Here is a 24,130-nt window from a genome sequence, read left to right on the forward strand (position 1 = left end):
CAATAAAGTTACCATTTATTTATTTTATTGGAGATGGGTTTAGTAAATGTATTGATCCAAATACCGAAATACTTAATTTTTTTAGGGTTATTTTATAAATTGGACCTATCAAACATGTTAAGCACAATATATTGAGTATAAAACATTAGTTTCATTACATTTAAGCTTATTTATGCATGCATTCAATAAAATATAAGTACCTCATTGAGGATTGGACCAACATGTGTTTAAGGATGTGGCATAAAAATTAGTATATTGTCAACATAAGCTAATCTTAATTTCTTGGCTACCCCATATTCTTACAAGAAAAGGTTCAGGACACAAATTATGTCTAGTCTTTGAGAAGACTTTTCTGAATAGAAAGTAATAGGCTTGCAGTTCCTATTTTTGTGAGGATTGTGTAGTTTCTGTTTATTAAAGAGGCAGGTCTTTAAATTGGGTGCCCTGTGGGCTTTTTATGAGATATGTGCATTTATGTATTAGTTCTATTTTAATGTTTTATTTTTTTTTGTGAAAGTATTAGATCAGAAATCTAGCTTTACAGACCGAATCTGTGACGTTATTCCGCTGCCTTTTCCTGCAGGGAATCCCAACGCGGTCGTGACAACGACCGCGTTGTGATTCCGCATACCACAACGCTGCTGTCCTCAGCCCCGGGACACCCCCGTTGGGGGTAGCCGTGCGCTTAATACGTTTCATAAATAAATAAAATACCATTACTCCGCAAGTCGGAGGGGTAGCGCTGGATGTTGGAATAGTATAATTTACGATTCCAACTCCAGTCTGTGCAGACACTTGGGAAGGTGTTGGATTTTAAATCCAACACCTCCCCCCCTCCTCCGCAAGTCGTTGTTCTGACTTGCGGAGTAATGGTATGCGGATTCACAACGCGGTCGTTGTCGGGGTAAACGTTTGTTTACCTTTCAGACCTTGCATGTAAGGAGTGAGACCCCCTTAACAGAACATTTAAAGAATTATTTTTGTGAGGTCATCCTGATCTGACACTTTTTCAGAGCTTAGGGATTTAGTTACTTTCTTTTCTTTCTTCTTTTGGAAGCTTTTGTTCTTGATCTTGTTCTGATAACTTTAGTATTTGTAAGTTTTTTAAATGTTTTTTTCTTCTGCGAAAATGTTTTACATTTTGAGTAGTATTCATGCAGTTGCACTCCAGTTTCATTGCTCTGGCTGAGTTTCTGTTCTAGTACTCTTTGTGTTTTTTTCTAAATGTATTAGGTTTTCTACTTTACTCGTTCTTTTTATGGGTAGATTAGTACAATTCTTGCTTTTAAGGCTTTCCCTATCATGTTTGACAGCTGAAACATGATCTTGATTCAGTTTTATAAACTTTATTATCTTCATTTTTTGTCCAAAGGTTTTATCTTTCAACAAAACTGGTTTACATCTCCAGATTTGCTTTCCTCTTCTTTCATACTGTATTGACCTGCTTGTTTGAACCGGGGCATCATCTTCTATACAGAGTTGATAGTTGTGTGTTAAGTTGAATTTGAAACAAACAAATGTTGATTTATTGAAAAGGTTTTGTGGAGGGCCAAGCAATAGGTGTATTCTCTGGCTTTTCAATTAAAACATCTCCATATGTCTGGAAGGCCAATGTCTTATTTCAGAGTGTTTAGAACTGCTCAGGTTATTTGGCCTGTTATCATAGTTGTGCTTCTTATATCTACCATGCGGCCTGGTGTTACGTTGAAGTCTCCTCCTACTATCGTATCAGCACATTCAAGTGTGATTGTAAATTTCCATAAGCATGCAGCTAGAATTCAAATTAAACAGCTAGATCTTCAGAATAAAAAGCTTGTTTTCTTCTAAATCTAGACCTAAAAGAGTCGGTACCCATATTCCTTCTGGAACATATTGTTCTTGTGGTATTGTCCCTTTCAGACCTATGAAATATTGTGTGCCTGTCTTTGGTTTTTAATGAGTTACGTACATGTTTATCTTGTCCTACACAATCTCTGTTTAGTTTCATTGCCTCTTCCTGAGTACAATGGCTCACCTGCAAGAATGCTATATCAAATCTAGCTAGCTTTCTTTTAAAGTTCAAAGGAGTTTGTTTCCATTTGATGTGACTATTTAGGCCATTCTCTTTGAGGGAGCTTATGTGAATAGTGTACGGCATAATAGGAATATAGAGCAAAATAAAACCGCAGCGCCATAATGATCAGTGGTTTTGCAGAGGCTATGGACCACTAGAAATCAATGTGTGAAGGCTGCTTACACATGACAGATTTATTATACTGTTTAACAAACTAAACTCTGGAATGTCACCACTAATATTATATCCAGTGGATAAATAAATGTTTTAGCAGTATGTATTATAAACATAATGTAGGAAACTCACCTTTTCTGTGTATTCTTCTCCAATTTTTGCCTAGTGCTGAACCTTCATTTTTGCTAATTTAGAATTCTATGAAATGTACCTCTTTTGACCAGGGGCAAAGTGCCTGTGCCCCCCACTGTAAAATGGTTAACCTGGCGATCCCTGATAGGCATGTGTTAGACTTGGTATCTTTTGGCGTGTTTCCCCTGAGATTTTGCTTCTGACCTCCCGGTTTTGACTCTGTTGTTGCTGGCGTAGTGTTTCTGCGCACTTTTCTCACTGCTGATCAGTGGTAAAGTGCAAGTGCTCCTGTGGTGAATCGTGTTATGGATTGGTGTTTCCATGATTGGATATTTGATTTACTTGTTAGTCCCTAGTAAAGTGCACTGAGTGTGCCAGGGCCTGTGAATCAAATGCTACTAGTGGGCCTGCAGCACTGATTGTGCCACCCTCATGAGTAGCCCTGAAAAGGTAACTCAGACCCGCCATTGCGGAGTCTGCGCGCAGTTTGTAACTGCCATGTCGACTTGGCCAGTGCACACACTTGCCAGTCCCTCACCTTTCCTTTTCTTACATGTAGGCCCAAGGTACCCTTGTGGACCGGGTGCAGTGTATGTGAAAGGTAGGACATGCCCTGCTATGTGGCATGTCCTGATAGCGAATTACGGCCAATTTCGTTTTTCGCTATTGCAAGGCTACTTGTTCCCCATAGGACAGAATGGGCAGTTTGTTTATAACATCGTATAAACATAACTGGCCTGGGGAATAAGGTAGGAAAATAAAGTATGCCTGAACTCAGAATCTAAAGATGCCTCTTTTAGTGCAGGTGATTTTTACATTCTGTGTTTGAAAATACTTTTAGAAAGTAGGTGTTTTCTTGCTCAGTCATCTGCTGGAATGTGGATTACGTGTCTGGGTTTTGGATGACAGAAGGCTCTGGAGCAGGAGTGGTTCCAGATAGTCAAGGTGGGTCAGGATAGGGCTGAATAGGCCTGGGCTGCAATTGGGGAAGGGAGAGGAGATTTCCTTGTACCTCAAAGGGCCTGGTCTGCCTCTGACCATGCCGTCTCCACCTCCTGCCAGGAAGTCACACCAGAGAAGGCAGAACTGGTTATGGCTGGGCACAGTCACTCTCTGCCTAAGAGATCAAAGGATTTTGGGATACAAATATTGGGGCCCAGACCCCTGAACTTTAGAACTCTCTGGGACCAAGAAGACTGCCACGAAGAATGGTGAGAAGGAACGCCACTGCCAACTCCGTGTCCTGAAGGCACTGCAGAGGGCAATGCCGTACCGTGACCCTGGTCTAACTGACGATGCCTGCTGACCCTGCCATCGAGCCGCTGCTCGCACTGCGACCTGTGCGCCCCGCACTCCGCACCACCTCGCTTCACCTTCACGACGAAGCCTTGGTATCTCCGACGCCGCCCATCAACGCCAAAACAGACGCAGTTCGGGGGCACCGCTCGTAAAGTTACACGACGCATCGCTCTCATCCTACACCGCAGCCTAGGCCTACTGACTCCGACGTCATCGACGCCAGTTCATCAGCCGACAACAGTGCTTCAGACGATGCTGCTTGCACCACGACCTGCCAGCACTGTGAGGAGCACCGCATTCACTTCGCACCGTGACCCTGGTCTCACCGACAACGCCATCTGACACTGCCACCTAGCTGCTGCTCGCACCGCGGCTTGAGGGAACTGCACTTCGCACCGCAGCACCCGACGCCTGCTGACGCCAGTGCTCCTGACTTCAACAGAGAGGAGTTTGATCTGCAACGCATGTGACTTCGAGGGCCCCGACGACTCCTGCACCGACCTCCGGAACCGACGCCTGCGGACACCATGCTTTCGGAAGCTCAACGATAGATCGCCGATGCCCTGCATTTCTAAAAGGTACTGTTTGCAGGTCTTCCCGACACCGTAGCTGGCCCGTGACGCCGCGGTCAGCCAGAACTGTTTGGATTTGTTTGTTCACAACGCCGTGATAGCCCCTGACGGAGCTATCGACTTCAAGGAACCGTTTTTCAAGGTTATTTTGATAATTGGAGATTTCTAAGTACTATTTTGTGTATTTTTTTTGTCGTTTTTGGTCTTGTCTTAAGTATATAAAAATATTAGATATTTTCCCAAAATGGTGTGGTGTCCTTTTGTAGTGCTTACACTGTATTACTGTCGGTTATTTGCAAATGCTTTACACACTGCCTCTAAGATAAGCCTGCCTGCTCTTGCCAAGCTAGAGCAGGGGTTATTTTAGGAGTGTAACTCCCTTATCCTGACTAGAGTGGTGGTTTCTGCCTGGCTTTGGCACATGCCCTAGCCTACCAAATTTTGCTTTTCTAACAGCATATTTCACTTTTCTTTAAGGCTATCGTATGTGGTGTGAAAGTGCACCCATGGAATTAAATGTTAACCATCGCCTCTGGATGGCATCACATATTGTGAAACCCACTTGTGTGACAAAAAAAAACATGCCTTCAGATCTACCCTGTGTAGCCTGACTGCTGCAGTGAGACCTGTTAAAATAACCCTTTTTGACATGTAAAACCTCTCTTTTAAATATTCGTAAGACATCTTGTTGCCCACAAGGTAGGGTGCATGGTATTTAAAGGTGGGGCATGTACAAAATCCCTACAGCGGGAAGGCCCAAAAAGCTATTTGCACTGTGGCAGACATAGCTATCCTATGTAGAAAACCAGAGTACAGATTAAATTACTAATAGTGAATCTTGGGAATGGGACGAACTGGTAAAATAATTATATCACTATTTTTAATAGTTATTAAAATTCTATTCACTGTTGAAGTCAGCTTTTTAATTACGTAACATTTATAAAGTTACCGCTTACCTTCCGGACCTGTCGGAAGGATAATTAGCACAAGCATATGCTAGCTCTCAACCTGTGCTCAGCTTTGAATTGGTGTGAAAAATGTGTGAGATGCCTCCCCGGAGCAAACAATTGGGTTACCGGAATGGGCTGGGATGGCTCCTCTGAACTCCACAGAACATTCACAGTGGGGGATGTGGACTTCCTGTGATGTCACACTGTCAAATCCTGCTTGATAGGTCTGTGGAGCCATGTGTAAGGCTTGGGGCACACTTTAAATGGAGAGAACAGAATTCAAAGCATATTCTTGTGGATCCCTTGTTCGGTTGCTGTAGGACCCACCTTTTCACCTACCAGACATCTGTCTGTCGGTTTGTTGTGGGTACAGTGCCTGTCTCCAACTGGATTTTAGTGTTAAATGCTGGAGGACACTAGGGTTACCATAGTACATTCCCCTCACACACCTCTAGCCTCAAACTCCAAGTTTAGTGTGGACAAAGACTTTCAGCAGCTTGAAAATGCTCTAACAACTGCCATGTTGGGCCTGTTTGTAGTAAGACACACAAAAACTACTGAAAAAGTGGGTAAAGTTACCCCGGGAACTTTGAACTCCATTGGATAGGGAGTTCCCAAGAGTCACCCCCAACCACAAGCTAGTGTCAGTCATAAATGTGGACCCTAAGGTACTTTGATAGAACACTTTCTGGATTCGCAGAAGACCAGAAGAGGACTGAACCTGCTGTGTGTGACCTGGGAGGGGCCCTGAAGGACCAGACATGCACCTCCGTATAGCCATGGCAAAAAAATTGACTCTAACAGTGAGTCCGCTACATAGCAAAACCAGCTGCAAAAGGCGTTTTCTTGGATGTACCCAGGTGACCAGTGGGAACTGGACCTGGATTGGACCCTGCTAGTTGATTTTGCTTGACACTGTCTGACTCTAAGTACCTCCCCTAAGGTCCAGGGGGCTTTAAAAATGTTCTCCTGTGGTAGATTAGGATTTAAAAGACTGAGTCAGAAGGAAAAACCTTTGACTGGCATTTACCTGGTTGGTGTTTCCGACACACGCTCCATCGTCGTCCGCCTCATATTGTGCCTAAGTACTGATCTACCACAACCATTTACTTTCATTGGTACTTTGTGCTTTTTGGCTCAATTTATACTAGAATTATTATCTCTGGTTCCCCTTATTGGATTATTTTCATTTTGGTATAATTTTGTTTATTAATTTTTACTCTATTTTTCTAATTCGGTTTGGGATGATATCGTTTTGCACTTTGACTTTATTACTGTTTTGTTACTGTATCAACACTTTACCCATTTCCCTAAGTTTAATCTGTACTCTCTGTGCGATAGCTAACAGGGGGTTGAATTTAGGTGAATTTAGTGACTTTGGACCATATGTAGGTAATCGTGAAATACCGATTCCTTAATACCGAATTTTACCAATTCGGTATTAAGGAATCGGTATTATTATTTTTTTTTTATTAAATGCTTTTGTAGCGCGCTCTATTACTAACAAAATAGTATCCTGGCGCGATGAAGGCACAGCAGTATTGACAGAAAGCAGATATCTGCAGACACTAAATGGGGAAGATTTAAACTATAGTGTTAAAAAGGTGAGTTTTTAGACCTTTCTTAAACGCACTGAGAGTAGATGCAGTTTTCAGATGGAGGGGTAAGGTATTCCAAGATTTAGCCGCTCTCACTGAGATTGATTGCCCGCCAAGTCTACAGTATTTAAATTTAGGAATGGACATTTGACACAGGTTGGCCGATCGCAGTGAGCGGTTAGGAACATACAGGCAAAACCTTTTTCTCAAATAAGCCGGGCCAGTTTGATGAATAGCTCGGTAGGCAAGCACTAGAATTTTGAACAGGATCCTATGAGCAACTGGAAGCCAATGAAGAGCGTGGAGAAGCGGGCGAGCACTGGAACGCCTGGGGACATTAAACAAAAGTCTGGCAGCGGCATTCTGAATAACCTGAAGGCGGTGGATCAGATATGCCGGCAATCCGCAGAACAGCCCATTCGCATAGTCTAGCCTAGACAAAATTAAGGCATGAATAACAGTCTCTTTTGCTTCTTTTGGAAGGAGAGGAAAAAACCTGCGTAAAGTTTTTAGGGTAGAAAAACAGACGCCAGTGAGTTTATTTAGATGGTCCTCAAACTTAAGGTTCTTGCCGAACCAAACCCCCAAGTTTTTCACCGGGCCAGACGTGGCTTTTGGTGGGGGTAGGTCCGTAGGCCAAAAACGTTCACTAAAATCCTCTGGGAAAGAGCCATACAGCAAAATCTCGGATTTACTTTCGTTACATTTTAGCTGGGCCCTTACTAACCATTGAAAAACAGAGGACAAACAGAGTTGGGCCGCCGACGTATCTAAATTATCTTTGGACCAGGTAAACAAGAGTTGTGTATCGTCGGCGTACGCCATAATTTTAGCCCCCAACTGTTCTGCAAGATAGACCAAGGGGGTAAGATAGATATTAAAAAGCAGCGGGCTTAAAGTTGATCCCTGCGGAACACCAGTAGAAAGTAATTTAGGGGTAGAGGCAAAAGGACGTAGCCAGACTTGTTGAGTACGATGACTCAAAAATGAGGAAAGCCAGTCAAAAGCATGTCCCACAATACCAATATCGGCCAGTCTGGAGAGTAGGAGGGAGTGAGGGACCGTATCGAAGGCAGCAGAGAGGTCTAGTAAAATCAGAGCCGCTCTGCCACCTTCGTCCAAACACTCCCGAATTGCCTCCGATACTTCGACTAAGGCCGTCTCGGTGCTGAAGGAGGCCCTAAAACCGGACTGAGCTGGATGTAGAGCTTCGGTGGATTCAACAAATTTATCCAGCTGATTGAAAACAACCTTTTCGCATATCTTTGCGACTGCAGGAAGCAAAGATATTGGGCGAAAATTAGACGGAGTGGCTGGGTCCAATCCATTTTTTTTTAATAGTGGGAGCAGTTTTGCTTGCTTCCAACAGGCGGGAACAGTGGCCGTAAGAAGCGAGAGGTTAATAATCTGAGTTACCTCATTTCCCACTGTTTCCGCTAAGCTCGCAAAAACTCTAGCCGGGCATGGGTCAGAAGGAGAACCGGATTTTAAGGCAGCAACAATAGCAATAATGTCAGAGTTTGATTGAGGGGTGAAGGTGGTCAATTTCTCGATGCGTGGGGGCATTAAAGGAAGCAGAATTGTTTGGGACGATGAAAGGCTATTACAAACATTTTGCAGATCCGTCTGAATTTTGGCAATTTTATCAATAAAAAATTCAGATAGCTCTTCACACCATTCCTCAGATGCAAGCGGCAACGGTTGTGATGCACAGGGAGATAAAAAACTTTTAACAATCGTAAAAATTTCCTTACTGTTGTTGTTTGCTTTATTAATACGCCCTGCAAAATAGCTACTTTTGGCAGATCTGATGGCTGCATAATACTTTTTTTGCGCAGTCCGCAGATCCTTTTTTGCTTCAGGGAGATAAGCTTGTCTCCACACCCTCTCTAGCTTTTTACAGCCGGATTTGAGGTCACGGAGGGAATGTGAAAACCAGGGTTTAGAGGGGGTAGCACGGAGTCTACAGACTCGGCTGCTTTTAATTGATGCCGTAGTCGCACCTTCCACCCATAGATTAAAAATGCTGGCTGCGGCCTCAATATCAAGAGGAAACAATGGGCGAGAAGCGGCCAGGCCATCTGAGAGAATATCTAAGTTAATCTTCTGCTTATGGGCGGTATGAGGATGGGGCACAGCAGAAATCAGTGAGGGCCAAGAAAATCTAATAAGCTTATGGTCCGACCAGATCACAGGCTCAGGGTGGGCCATAGTAATATCAAAGTTTGAACATACCAAATCTAAGATATGACCTCCTTGATGGGTTGGGGCAACCACCCACTGTTTTAACTGGGCCATAGAAAGAGCTTCGGCCAGGCGAACCACCTCTGGTAGGTCCGCGCTATCTACATGGATATTAAAGTCCCCCAGTAAAAGATACCGGGAATGACGTAGAATCCGGGGGACTATAGTCTCTTCTAGGACCTGCACAAAGTTGCCAATATAACCTGGGGGACGGTAAACCAGCGTGCCACCTATGGATGAATGAGCGTTGAATATTAGAGAGAAGTGGAGCATCTCAGCTTCAGCCAGCTGTTCTTGGGAATCATATGAAAAGGTCCACTGTTCTCTAAAGACAACCGCAGTCCCACCTCCTCTGCCCGCAGGGCGGTCAGATCTAAATATTTTAAATCCACGGGGGATGGCAAGTTCAACAGAGGGGGCACAGGTTTCATTTAGCCAGGTTTCCGTAATAAAAAGTAAATCCAGCCGATTTTCACTCAGCAATTCAAAGATATCAGCAGCGTGTTTGACCAATGACCTAGCATTAATCAAACCGGCTTTGACTAGTGAGGAATCAGCAGGATGGGAGGGCGGATAGGTGCAAATGGGTTGAAAACGAAATTTACACCCCTGGCAGACCCGGGACGTGCTGTTTACCACATCCCATGCATCATTGCATGTACAGGAATTGGCTCTCAGCGACATGAGGTGTCCACGCGAATACCGCATAGTGTTGCTGTAGGGTCGCCGAGGAGTGATGGCATGGTGGGAGGCCCTGGGCCCGTCCGAGGCACGGACGGGCACAGACGGGCCCTCCTTTGGCGCTCCTTCGGCGCGCAGACGGCGCGCCCGCTGCGCGTGGCCGCTGCGCGTCTTGGAGTGCATTCCTATTTGTAGCCACAGCCCCTCCCTCCGCTGGACCGCTAACTCGGGTTCAGCCGGGTCCGAGCCTGACTCAAGATGGCGCCCGTCTAGCCCTCCACATCAATCGGCACCTGGGAGCCGCGGTGGACCGGGGCACAGGGTGACCAACTCTCAAGCGCTGTATGAGGTAACAGTTTCTTAAAAGTTATTTTAAAAGGCACAAAAAATTATTACACACAAATCTAAAATCGAAATGCAGGTAATTTAAAAAAGACTCGGCAATTCAGTGGGAACCAGAAGTGAGCAGAGGAGAGCCCTCGCAATCTGCTCGCCTTCACTGAGCGAAATAACGAGGTGCTGCCACCACCTCCAACAAACGCACAGACCCACCTACTCCGAATCAATTTGTAGCCACAGCCCCTCCCTCCGCTGGACCGCTAACTCGGGTTCAGCCGGGTCCAAGCCTGACTCAAGATGGCGCCCGTCTAGCCCTCCACATCAATCGGCACCTGGGAGCCGCGGTGGACCGGGGCACAGGGTGACCAACTCTCAAGCGCTGTATGAGGTAACAGTTTCTTAAAAGTTATTTTAAAAGGCACAAAAAATTATTACACACAAATCTAAAATCGAAATGCAGGTAATTTAAAAAAGACTCGGCAATTCAGTGGGAACCAGAAGTGAGCAGAGGAGAGCCCTCGCAATCTGCTCGCCTTCATTGAGCGAAATAACGAGGTGCTGCCACCACCTCCAACAACGTACGATGTACGTAAACATTCTGTAAAATCTACCAATTCTGTAAAAATCGGTAAAAAATACTGATTCGGTAAAAATCGGTAAAAAATACCGATTCGGAACAATCGGTAAAAAAAAATACCGAAACACCAATACCGAATCGGCATTACCGAATCGGTAAATACTGATTCGGTAATTCAAAAATTCGGTTTTTGATGAATCAGCCAATCCTGTGCCTCCCAATTACCTCCCAAACAGGAAGTGGCCACACCCAGGCAGCTGCACTGAACCTGGAGCTGACTGTGAGGCAGGCAGGTGAGTTGAGGATCCTGGAGCAACAGAGCATCACATCCACAAAACCCAAAAAACAAACCTAGGAAATGGCAAGCCAGGAGAGAGAGAAGTAGGGAACAGAAAGGAAAAGGAAGCTTAAGTTCAGCGAGTAGCTAGTGGTACTAATACAAGATGTGAGCCAGGACCATGACAAGCTTTTTGGAAAGCAGTCCCTCCATGTGCCTGAGTCTCAGAAGAGACAGATCTGGACTGGGATCCAGAGTAAAATCAATGCAATTGGGGTCACCCAGTGTTCCATAGAGGACATCAAGAAAAGGTGGTACGACCTCAGGAAGACGGCAAAGGCAAGGATGGCTGAGAGGCAGAGGCAGGCCAGCAAAACTGGTGGAGGGAAGAACAAAGCACCTGCACCAACATCACTGGAACTGATGGTAGAGTCCACCCTCCAGCCGGAGAGTGTGAGTGGCGTGGGAGAAGTGAATATATCTACATTCTGTCATTACAGGCGAGCCATCTCGCAGTGCTGCAGAGGGGAGCAGACCAAAGGCAGCCAGGCCAGAGGGGAGGCAACAGGACGAAGAGAGTTTGCCTGCAGGGCACACAACCTCCGCAGCATCACCACCAACAACAACTTCTCCTTCCCCAACATCACCACAGCACCAGAGAACGCCGCCATCTCCTCAAACTTAATCCCCACTGCCACAATCACCAGCACCACCACCACCACAGTCAGGCAGGAGGCATGCCGTGGCCACCCTCCAGCAGATGGAGGAGGAGGGCACAGGGGGCCAACAGTCTCCAGTCCATGAGGAGGGCAACATGGTGAGTGCAGGGACTCCATCTGAGCGTGCCCACACATCATCAAGACGCCGCAGGGCAAGGCCAGCCAGTCCTCAAGGCTCGGAACATGGTGAAAGTGTCTTTGCTGGCCTGGAAGGCAACCTGCTTAAGGTCCAGCGCCTGCAATGGAGAGAGATGCGATCATTGCATAGAGAGGTGGCTCACATTAACAAGCACATGTACAGAATTGAAAAGGGCATAAGTGCAATGGGCGACAACATGTCTGAGGGCATGAGAGACATTGCGACGTCTGTGGACAAGTTCTGCAGCCAGTTGGAGCAGGACCGTCTTTGTACGCGCAGGGAGAGGCAGAGACTCCAGGCCTATACCAAGGCAGTGAACCGGCTGGCCACTGCTACCTCCCTAATGTGTAGAAGGTCAATCGCCATGCAGGAGGAGATAGCACATTGTAGCAGGGACGTGGCCAGGGGTATGGTGTCAATGACCTCTGCACTGGAACTGCTGCAGAATGTGAAGGTGGCCACTATGGAAGCGGGGGGGACAGTGAGGAGGCTACCAGCCGTGGTAGCATTACGCCCTCTCCCACCAAGGGCAGGAGGCGTAGCGAACGCCACAGCGCTGCCCAGGAACATACCGACAGTATAGACAGTGTGGCCAGGGAACGTGGAAATGCAGTGCGTGGGCGCAGGAAATAGATTCTACTGGTATTTGGGACTCATTTGATGGGTGATGTAACCCATGTCTGTATGGACACTGGTTTAGATCCTGGTGGTGTGCTGATTAAACACCGTTACACAAATACAGTAACTGGCTCTGTCTCGTTACTCACTCAGAAATAGTTGCACGTTATCTCAGCCCGTCTGTGTCTCCCATCCTGTTCTACTGCAACACCAGCTGCGCAGGGCTCTGGCTGGGGATTGTCCTCGTCCTCAGAGTCAGTTAGTTCCACTGCTGTTCCTTTTTTTGTGGCTAGATTATGTAGCATTGCACATTTTGCAATTATTTTGCAGCATTTGATGGGGCTGTATTGACGTGCACCTCCACTTTTGTGGAGGCAACGGAATCTGCTTTTAAACAGTCCAAAGGTTTGCTCAACCACGTTGCGTGTGCTCTTATGTGCCACCTTGTATCTCCTCTCTCTTGGTGTGGATGGGATGAGGTATGGTGTGAGTAGGTAGGACCGGAGGGCATATGCGCAGTCACCTAAATACAAAAGAAAGTGCCATTAATTTGTGTCACCAATAGGTTGAGCCAAGGTATACATCAGGATGTGTCACATTGATTTACCTAGTAGGTATCCTTCTCCAAATTCACCAGCAGCCAGATGTGTATGGATACCACTGTTCCTGAATATGTACGAGTCCTGGGTACTCCCTGGGAATTTTGCCACAATGTCAGTTATGATGAAGTTTGCATCACATATCACCTGCACATTTATGGAGTGAGTGGATTTGCTAAGAAATGTGTTTAATGAAGTGTGTCACTAAGAATTACTGTGCAGTATCATAAAATAAAAAAGATGCAATGGTAGTAGCATTAGCAATTCACTAATGTACCCAGCATATGATAGATACAGAAAATATGGTGCTTGCTTCCTTAGAGGTTGCAATGTCAACTACTTGGGGTGGATGTAAAAGGGGTAAACTATTGAAGTGAATTCATGTACCTAATGGAATGGATGGAATAATATTTGTAAAGTGCACTAAACCCGAAGGTGTCAAAGCACTAGAACGGGTAAGGAAAACATCAGCGGAGACAAAGGAGCTGTAATCAAGGAAGGAAAAAAAGCTAGGTTTTAAGTTGCTTACGGAATATCAAGAATGAGTCCAGACTCGCAATGTGTACAGGAAGAGTGTTCCATAATTTAGCCGACGCTGCAGAAAAAGAGTGACCTCCCCACCTGGCTTTGCCAAATCTCTTCCTGGGAGATTATGAGATGAGCAGTCTTTTAGGGACATACCAGTGGAACGCTGTTCTGAAAGGCGCAGGCCCTTAATGGCGAAGAGCCAAATAGACCATGCAAAGAGCTTTATGTATTACCCGCTTTCTGACTGGCAGCCAGTGAAGGCAGCAAATGCCTTCCCTCACCGAAAGATGTCTAGGCTCATTCAGGACCAGGCGAGCTGCCACATTCCTGAATGACCTGTAGTCTATTTGTAGTCTAGTAATAATAAGAATATTAATAGTGATGAGGAATCAGGCCATATCTTTTTTTGTTGTTGTCTCATCAATGGCCTCAATGCCTGATATTCCTTCTTTCTGCCAGTCATAGCTTTCAAAAGGTCTTTTGAAAAAAACATGTTAGAATGTGACCATATTAACAATTTCTCTTATAACTTTAACTATAACTTTACAATTTGTAATAATCCAGTATATCCTAAAAATGACATTAGTATTATTATTTTAGACTTATCTTGCTTTTTAGTACATACTTCAATGGTGTGATTTTTCAAAGTAAGTAACAGAGAGTCATGTATTTTAAGGTGTCCTCTTCTTCAGTGCCCTCTGGGAAGTCAAATGTTCTCAGGTTGTGACATTTGTTTCTGGTTTCACGATCTTCTAATTTGGTTACCTTAAGTAACATATCGTGGACGAGAGTCCATCTATGCATTGCTTTGATGATTCTTTTCTTCATCGCAACCAAGCAATTTGATGGAGTTTTTCATTTCTGTTATCTGTAAATGACTGCAATGTCCGAACTTCTTCCTATATGTTATCAAGGATGAATTAGAAGGTTTAAGTGTGGAAGGATGATAAGTTTTCAATCTCTCGAGTCCAACACCATATTTCATGTTGTAAATCCACTAAGAAAATGTGTTGGAGATATTTGACTTCTTCTTAAATAATATGCATGTTCTTGACCTGCCTATGTAATGAGCATAAAGTAGTTTAGATATGTGGTTCTCAGCAAAGTATAGAGTAGTATAATAAGAGGTGACAAGGACTTAATATCACCAAGTAAGCCTAGTAGCACGAAAAAACCTTACTAGGAAAACCCATATCCTATAGGTTGTATGCAATAGCAAAGGCATCTATTTCTAGACTAGAACTGTCCTTACAGGTAGCCCGGAAATATCAAGGAGAATGTTTATACTGTATACAAAGCTCTTTCATAATTCAGTGACAACTTGTATGTTTTCAAGTGGGAGTTGAGTCAAGACATGGATTCATACAAGCTTCTACAGTTATGTGAGTGAAGTGAAAGCATCAGTGTTTGAAGAAACTGGGTGAGGGGGTGTTGATGGCAAAGAACCCTACCTCATATTTAGAGATCCCTTCCTTGATGGTAGGATTTGCTTTGGTTAATGTGTTGTGTCTGATGAATCCGGAGCACTTTTATCAAAAGTGAAATGCCAGCTAGCTGCCAAGTCTTTGCATCCTGTTGTCTTTTTCGGAAACCCATGCCAAGCTGGGAGAGTCACTCTAAAACAGAAGTAACCCATCCTCGTAATTCACAGGGAGTTTTTCTTACTGAAAATGAAGGCCCTAGTACGATTTTTCTGCTCATGTCCACTGGCCTAGCATGGTAGACCCTGGCAGGAAAAATGTACATTAGAAGGCCCGCTCTAATTTGGAACAACCATCCAGCAGACTGATCCAGGAGCCTGTGGCGGATGTCCACTTGGTCATAGATTTCCGATGACAGAACCTGAAGAGGCTCTGAAAACCTATAAATGAAACGGGTGACACACAGATTTGATGTGGCAAGAATCCTTCTGCCTTACAAACATGTTTCCACTCCAACTCCTAAATTAATCATTAAGAGGAGTTGTTGATATAAGATGTCCTATAAGTATGAGGAATTCCAGCTGATGCACATTTGATATGCACTTCTCAATGTATTTCATGGATTTAATATGATAAAAATGCATAAGGGAAGAGATGCACTGTTGAAAGCATCAGCTATGTATGGCAAAATTATACTGTCCGAATTGTAATCACACTTCAATTCTGTTCTTTCTATAAATGCTGAAAGTCAAAGGCAGAATCCTAGAATGAGGTTAATGTGCAGGCCATAAATTGGAAACCTGGTAAGGCTGACTCAACCAGCCTTTCTTCCTTAGAAACAGCAGAAGTGATGGATGAAGCGCTATAGGAAAGGACCATTTTAAAAATTGAAATGTCCTCTTATTTTTAGAAATGAAATACCTTTTAACTCTACTATAAAAGGTATTGCAAGTCACACTGAGTTCCATTACTTATTACAGGTATATGGTCACACCATCATCCTCCCCTCAAGACCTAGTCAAACCCTAGGTCTCTCAATCCTTCCATAGACATCTTTGGGTTGCAATACATGTGAACTTTAAACTGTGAAAATAAACACATCAGCTTGATTTTTTTTACAAACATACTCTTGCCCAATTTAATGTAAGTCAGTGTCTGTGATACTTTTTTCCTTTTGAAGGTATGATTAACATGCAGATTCCGGCTTACCTGTATCAAACCTCAGCACTGTTTTAAATCACTTTAATTAATTCATACCTGTGAATTGTCAAGATAGAAAGATTAGGAAAAAGTTTACTGTAAAGCCAGTTTTCTTTTAGCTCTTTTAAACACTGTCTGCTGGATCTTTCAGCAGTCAGTGATATCACAATTTATATGTAATAACTTACTACAGTAGAGTACCAATGCAATTTTCATATTACAGAGGAAACAATAACACAACTGGACAGTGATAAGAAAATTGGAGGCAGGTTTGTATACAGGAATTCCAGGCTTTCGAGTATTATATCTTGATAATGTGCAGTAAAGGGGTACTTTATCTCTTGCGTATCCGGCCTGCTGAAAATGTTTTTTAATGTGTCCATGCTGTGAAATGCTTGGACTGTGTCATTATAAGAATCACAGGCTTTCTGAGAACCACTGTTCAGCGTTTAGCACCTCCGCTGAAAATTGCTAGTAACGTCATGCCCTACTCAACATTGTGCACTATACCTGCCTTGGCGAAACAAGTGAGATTGAAAACTTCATGGTCATTCAGTCTATGATAGTCAATTGTGAAAACACCTCCCCGTCAAGTAGGTGCTTTGGAAGGCAACAAAAAAGATGGAACTGTCTGTGTGGGAGTGGTACAGAATATGTAAAGCAAATTTTCTCAAACTGTTTTCTACCTTAAAAGATTAGATAAGGGCATAAGAAGGTGACTTTTTATTCCTCACAAATCAAATATTTAAACAGATGACTTAACTAGGCTGCTTCATTTACTGTACTTTTGAGAGTGTGCATGACTTTACAAATGTGAAAGGAAGAAACTCAGGCCATCATGTATTCGCCTCAATGCACCACAGTTCACACTCCCAATTTTTCCAGCTTTGAGATATACCTTTATCAATGTATCTTAGTCCTACATCAACACTATCGCCGCGTTTGAAAAGCCAGGGAAGCTGCCTTTCTTCCCTATTGCTGGAGTCACCACCAAAAGCTCTCTCTTATAACCTGCCCAAGGCATGGGGGCTGTCTCATGAACTTACTGGCACAAATAACAAGCATTTGCAATGCAATAGGTCTTGCACTTGCAAAAGTTTAAGCTATTGGCATTGTAAATTATTTATATGGTTTGACAATTAACACATAAAAGGCTATGTCATCTACAATGCTGATAGCTCAAACTCTTGTAAATGCGAGACCAATGCAAAGATGCAGCCGCCGTTGTCTCGAGCTGCTTAGAAAGTGAAAGGATGCATGAGCGCTGAATGTTGCAGAAAAGCATGTCGTGCCTGCAGAAGGAGAAACTACTTAAAGAAAATAGTGCTTACGGTCGAAAAAAGACTCACCATGTAATAACCGAAGTAAAAGGCCCAGTCCTCATGGAAGGTTACGAATTAAGATAAGGCGGTACTAAGGAGGGGCTAACACACCTACCAACAAATCTAAAGCCAGGATTTACGAAGGACAATGACACCAGCCAATGACAAATATGGGCTGTTAGTGGGTGGGACTTCCATTTCATACTCCAATACAGCATGGCTCACAGAGCATTGCAGGCGCTGCCCAGGCTCAACCTAAAAATGGAATCTGTACAAATGCTTTGTTAAGACTCTAAAGGTAATTCATTCTGATGCTTTTACAGTTAAGAAAATGTGATGGAAAAGAACAAGCATAATGCGTTTCTTAAGTCAAATTTTTGTTCTTGGTTCTGCCACATACTCCACTTAATATAAATATGAGGTACCTTGCCACATTTCAGGGTGTCCATAGTGAAAATCAAGGGCCCGATTTACAAACACAATGTGCAAACTGCTCCCACTCAGTAGTTATGCAAAGTGCCCTTTTTCTCCAAGGTTAAAGTAAAGGCAGAAAGTCCTTTCTATACATATTCACTAATTTTGGGGGTGTTCCGTGCCAAGGTCCACTCTGGATGGGGATTTACTCCTGCCCTGACAGGAGTAAATTTGAGCATATGTCTGCAAATAGCTTCAAGATTGGGTTGTATACAGTATTTCATAAGACTTTGTGCAAATGACTGTCCTGTTTTTCGCAGTTTCAACAATAAGGTCATTTTAATTCATTCTTTTTTAGATTTCGAGATAAATCTCTATAACTTTCATAATCTGGAACCCTATGGTTTTGTTTAGATCGTATAAGCATTTTTGCTTCTGAAACAAATTTGATGTTACTTGCAAAGTAGTTGCAAGGGCTGCTTTTCGTACCTTCTAGAAAAGTTGAGTGTTGGATATAAGTTCCGCATCCAGCGTCCCTTTGGTTCTAAATGTCTGTGGCAGATCTCAATATTAAGGGGAGACTACAAACTCCCTTGGTTGCATTCTTCCAAAGATTGAAGAAATTGGACGGTGAGAACATAGATGCAGGGAAGTTTAATTTGCTGTACCAAAGCTTGTACATAGTCCTTTAGCCCACCCCTTCTTAATTTGCTTGATCAGCCTGATAGCTGGAGGGAGGAAACTAAAGTTGAAGGCAATAAAGTTGGTACTCCTCTTCATTGAAGCATGGCCTCTGTTGAAGGAGCAATTAACAATATTCAGCTCTTCACGCTTCATGCATTACTTCAATGTGTTTGATATGCTTAGATCTTAACATAGCCATGACAGTTTTTCCAGTTACAACATAATCCCCACACATCCACGATTGCCAGATTTGATCACAATTGATTCGTATTTATGTTAGTGAATATTATTGCATCTGCTCAAATAATTATTTAAGGATTGATTCATGCATTGTTTTCTAAAGACATACCTAATTTGAGTGATAACATATTTTGTATTAGGTAGAAAGTCAATAACTAACTGTTATTTCAATCCAGCAGATGACAGGCACCTAAGCGAGCAGAAGAACTTTGAAGAAACAATGCCATGCATCAAACCAAGTGTACCCTGCAGACCGGCATCATCAGAAAAAAACATCAAGGTTCTGCAAAGCTGCCAAAAGGGAGCACACTCCAGAAGTCAAGTGTGGTCAAAAGGTTACTGGGAAATGAGAAGAGAGAAATCTACTCAACTTGAAAGTGGTTTAAGTAATTCAGAACATTCTAATTTACATCAGGGCTGGAGCAAAGACAGGATATCTCAGATTCATAATAAAGGTAAAGGTAATCTGAGGAATTCACCTTTCCATAATAGTCTTCCACTCCTACAGCAGAATCAGGCACCATATGCATGTACGGAATGTGATAAAATCTACAGTCAGAAGGGAGAACTGATTAAACATATGCAATCCCATTCAAGAGTAAGGCCATATGCATGCTTTGATTGTGGAAAAAGTTTCTTTTGGAAAGCAAATTTGACTACACATCAAAAAACGCACACAGGTGTCAAACCATACACATGTTCTTTCTGCCAGAAAATGTTTAGTCGGAAAGGTAATCTGCAAGGACATATAAGAATACATACTGGCGAAAGACCTTATAAATGTACTGTATGTGGCAAAAGGTTCACTTGGAAATGTAATCTTAAGAAACATCAACTTAGCCACGGAGGAGGCTATTTAAAAGACAAGCATCAAGACATGAAAATATAATTTCAGTTAATTAGCTATTTATCACACTGAACTCCACCAATGTGAGATTCTAGATCATATTATGAGGGAGGAGACAGGGAAAGAAGCTTTTAACACTGTCCTTGAGTGAAAGTGAGGTTTACAATTCAGCAAATAAAATATAACCTTACCATCAGTAGATGCTCAGTAAAGACCTGAACAACTTCTGATTTGTGATATTACTATTTATTTTTAAAGCATAGACATATGTTGGAACATCTTGGCACCATGGAAGATAAATAGCACACAGCAGCAAACCAGTGTAATAGGACATTATCATTAATCCATTTTCACCCTAGTAAAAATCCAGTAGTGTAATTCTGTGACAAGCAAAAATATTCTTGTGCAAATGATGGAGCGTTGCGGACAGAAATATAAAACAAATTATGCCTAATAGTAAGAAAAGACTTGGTACACAACTAAGGGGGTTATTTAGAGTTTGGTAGATGATGGACATCCACCAAAAATTGCTGCATGTCCCATCTTAACTGCTGAGTGTATACTCATGTATGCACCATGTCGATGCATACACTATAGGTAGGATGGAAGAGAAATCCATCCGTTTTTAGTAGATCTCTTGTTTTCTCCAAACTAATAAAAAAAGCTAGGTTTTCTAAATTGAAGACTGGTTAGGTTCAAAGCTCTGCTATAAATGTTCCATAGTTTTGCAACAGTGAAAGCCTTATTACTGATGGTGGCTCTATGATTTTCACAATTGTAGTTTGGCAATTTTACCAGTTTAAACTGAGAAGCAATGAAGTCTGGCAAATTCTGATACATATTACTGTGGTTAATATTCATAATAGATTTCAATCCTAATATGTGCAGACTGGAAACCAGTGTAGGAGTGCAGAGCCTGAGCAGTGCAGAAGATGTGTGCTCTTCTGGATGAGCCAGTCATCAGGTGTGCTGCAGGAATCTGATTAAACTTTTAATTCTTTAGTCATTTTTCTGGAACAGTTACCAAAAAAGTATTATCATAATCAAGGCATTACCAAATGAGAGTAAACATCACTTAGAAATGCAGGTGAGGATCTATAAAAGGTAGAAATATTTTAGAAAATCTTTAGATGAAAAAGCATGTGCTAGATTTTTAGCTGCATGAACGGCAAAAGTAAATTTTGGTCAACATGCATGGCTAAATTGTGCATTGATTTGGCACAGGTGGGACATTTGCACTTCATGACGGCAACATGTTTTTTTTCATCCTAAAAGAAAAGATCTTAGCCTGTCACTAGGAGCTCCATTTTACTGGTGTAAAGTTTTAAAACACTTTTATACATCCACAACCTTATCAAAGTTAGACATTTGGACAAGGTAAAATAGTTCAAGTCGTTATACCCTGTCCTGGATTTTAAATGGAGAATGACAACATGCTCAATGTTGTGAGCATACATATAGACGTGAACCCTTGCCTAATGGAGAGGATGTTTAACCGCATGCGTGCGGGCGGAATTCCGCCCGTACGCTGAGATTTTCAAAAGCGCACTTTACATGACGAGCTGGGCTCGTCATCAGCGTGCGAGGAGGCTACCTTATGACGAGCCCAGCTCGTCATCAGCGTGCAAGGGGTTAAGGGATAGCATGTATATGTTAAATAGCAAACTGACAGAATGGTGACATGTTAATTAGAAATAGTGGCACTTCAGTGTAGTTTCTTATGTTTAACATTAAAGGTTGGCAACGTGCAAGACTGGTTTCTATGCGCTATGAAGATTTTTACCAGCCATGTATTAGACCTATAAAGTCGAGACATAACCTTGATTTTGGAGAAGTATGGTTCATGGTGGTGAAGGCTACAGATAGATCAACTATTATTAGGACTTTGGCACCATGGTCATCCACCTCCCCCTGGACACCACCAGTTAATCATAGGAAGAACAGTTAAGGGCTTTTACCAGTTCTAAACCACGTTTGAAAACAATAAAGCAAGCCATGTGCCCCAGGGAGCATCTGACAGTTCACAAAGACTATCCAGCAATTTGGACAAATATGGATATGGGTCAACATTTTTTTAATAATTCAAATCCACTGTAGTTTTCTTTAACATGGTGTTTAACCACTGCTCGTTCCGTTCAGCAGACACGTTTATTTTCGTCACAGCACTATTGAACAGCTTTATTGGATCATCAGTTATATAAGTGTCCAATAACTTAAATAATTTACCAGGGCGCAGATAGGAGACCCAGAAGGATGGCTGCTAGAAGTCATTGAGGAGATAATCTTCTCTAGAAATTGTCCAAACTCTTACTTGCCACAGATCAAGAACTTGTAGAAAACAATGGAATATTAACTTGTAATTGAATGTGTGGATTTTTTTAAACAAAGAAAGGTGGAGAGATGCATTGCTTTCTTGAAGGGGAAACTAAATTGAGTAGGAGCGGAATTGCTCAGCTCAAATGAACACTTTATAGAACTTGTTAAGCACATTAGTGAACAGGCAATAACGTAGCTTTCATTTACTTTTCTTCACAGGATATAGCAGGGCATTTTGGAAAAGGAAAGACATGCTGTTTCAACTCCCTAGAGCAACACTTCCAATGTCTTCCTGTGAGCAAAGTTCCATTGGCATTTTTGCAAACCTAGCGAATACCATGCATTGTTTTTAATGCTTAGGCTTCTCGCCCTGCTTAGCTGGAAAGACCTTCGTGGTGGTGTCAGCGATGGCCCAGTATAAAGCAGTGAAATGAAATTAAGAATAAATGTTCATATTATTGAGCTTAAACTTGAGAAAAGGCAGAGAAAGATAGCGTGTGAGAGGCTCGACATAGCCACAAGAAAATTGCAGCAAGAAAGCAAACCAGTAAATGAAGAACTACCATGACAGCTAAAATAAATATTTAGTTTTTAAACCAAAGAGATTTCCCAGTCTTTAATCGTCTTCACTGGCAGCTACCTTCAGGTGCACATGCGTTTGGAATGGCAGCAGTTCAATGTATTGCCTCTCTGTGCCTCATCCAATAAATTTGAGACCCCTACATTAATCCTAAAAGAGTGGACATTCATCAGTAAGGGAATCCATCATTCAGTTTGCTTTCCACTTTCAGTCATGTTCGAGATATAAGGTGTGCACTCAATCTTCGTACCATAAAGTTGACGAAACCTCTCCTTTGTTTTCAGTATAGCTTGTTATACTTTTTTCTGTTGTCCCAACCTGTCACCTCTCATATATTAGACATGTCAGTTTGTAACCAGGAGTATGTACTCCAAATAATAAAAAGGTACTTTATTAGTTTTATCAGTTGATGCTTATTGTTCCATAGCTTACTCCGAATGACCATCTGATGAGTGAGAACTTTATTTTTATACACTAACTGGATGTAACTACTGATAAAGTTGTTGAGTAAAATAAATGACAAGAGTATCAATTCTTGTCTCTTTATTCACAGACTGACGTGCCGCAATATTGAAATTAAGTAGTTTGATAACTTGTGCTGGGAGGTTGATATCAATAATGTAGGTATCAATAATGCATCCGCATTCTTCATTCTCTCCCTGTAGAAAGCCTCCCATATTTCATCATGTCTTTATCAATCAATGTCAATGCACCTACTTTGCCCAGTGCATGCAGGAATTAGCTCTTGTTCCAACTCCCTTTTGCAGAGCGGCTCCTGGACTAGCTACATTTTACAGTTTCTACATATTTCGCACCCTTTCTCTGGAAACCAGCATAATGATGATCTATGATTCTCAAACACTGCTGGTGGGTCGTAATATATATACACTGACGGGAAACAGGTACATGCTTTAGTCATTGTAGTTAACAATGGCATTTCCAATTCTCTAAGAGATAAACCACCGCAAATATAATGCACCTGCCACTACAAAGCCACATCACAAGAAATACACAGTATATGAAATGCATTTATATGCCAAAGGTGGAGTTGCAGGGCAGAAATATATGTCAGAAGATGTGATAGAATACATAAAAGTTGCCAAGCTTGTCTAATTCAGCAAATGAGAATGGCTACCAAACCTACAAGATACAAAAAGCATTGGCAAAGCCAATAGGGCTGATTGACAAGCTGATGTCATGGTTATATTTTGTTATGTTTTAGTGCAAGCATATGCTAAAAAAGAAAACCATGCACTGACTAAAAATTGCAGCCATATCCTTGTAATGAAAAAATAATACATTTAGGAAAATGCATATAATTGCAATAGAACTGTAAGGGTGCTTACTAGAAGGCAGGAGTACTTAGAACACATATATTAACTCTTTTTAGTTTTAATGCACATCACACAAAAATATGACTTTCATTCATGCAAGGAAAAGGTACTATTGGCATTGAATTGATGACATAGTTTAAAGCTGCAATGATGACTTAAATATATCAAGCACAGGCACTAGTAGTTGACTTTCAGAGCCCAAGCTATTTGCCAAAAGCTTGTTGGCATTGTCACAAGAATGCGTGGGTCAAGAGGCATGTGCACCCAAAGCCG

The 24,130-nt window shown here is 42.4% G+C and overlaps 1 protein-coding gene across 4 annotated transcripts in view; it reads left to right on the forward strand.

Moving 5' to 3' along the window:
* LOC144755284 (uncharacterized) overlaps nucleotides 1-23,054 on the forward strand; it is a 173,851-nt gene extending 150,797 nt beyond the window's left edge. For 2 of the 4 annotated variants that reach the window (XM_078644061.1, XM_078644063.1), the window contains one exon: nucleotides 18,957-23,054. In XM_078644061.1, coding sequence (XP_078500187.1) covers nucleotides 18,957-19,669 — 713 coding nt within the window. In that variant the 3' untranslated portion in view covers nucleotides 19,670-23,054. The remainder of the gene's footprint in view (nucleotides 1-18,956) is intronic. The other 2 variants (XM_078644064.1, XM_078644062.1) reach the window with 2 other exon arrangements.
* Nucleotides 23,055-24,130: the final 1,076 nt, after the last annotated feature.

This window comes from Lissotriton helveticus, chromosome 5_1 (assembly GCF_964261635.1).
Source record: "Lissotriton helveticus chromosome 5_1, aLisHel1.1, whole genome shotgun sequence".
Classification (NCBI taxonomy): Eukaryota; Metazoa; Chordata; class Amphibia; order Caudata; family Salamandridae; genus Lissotriton; species Lissotriton helveticus.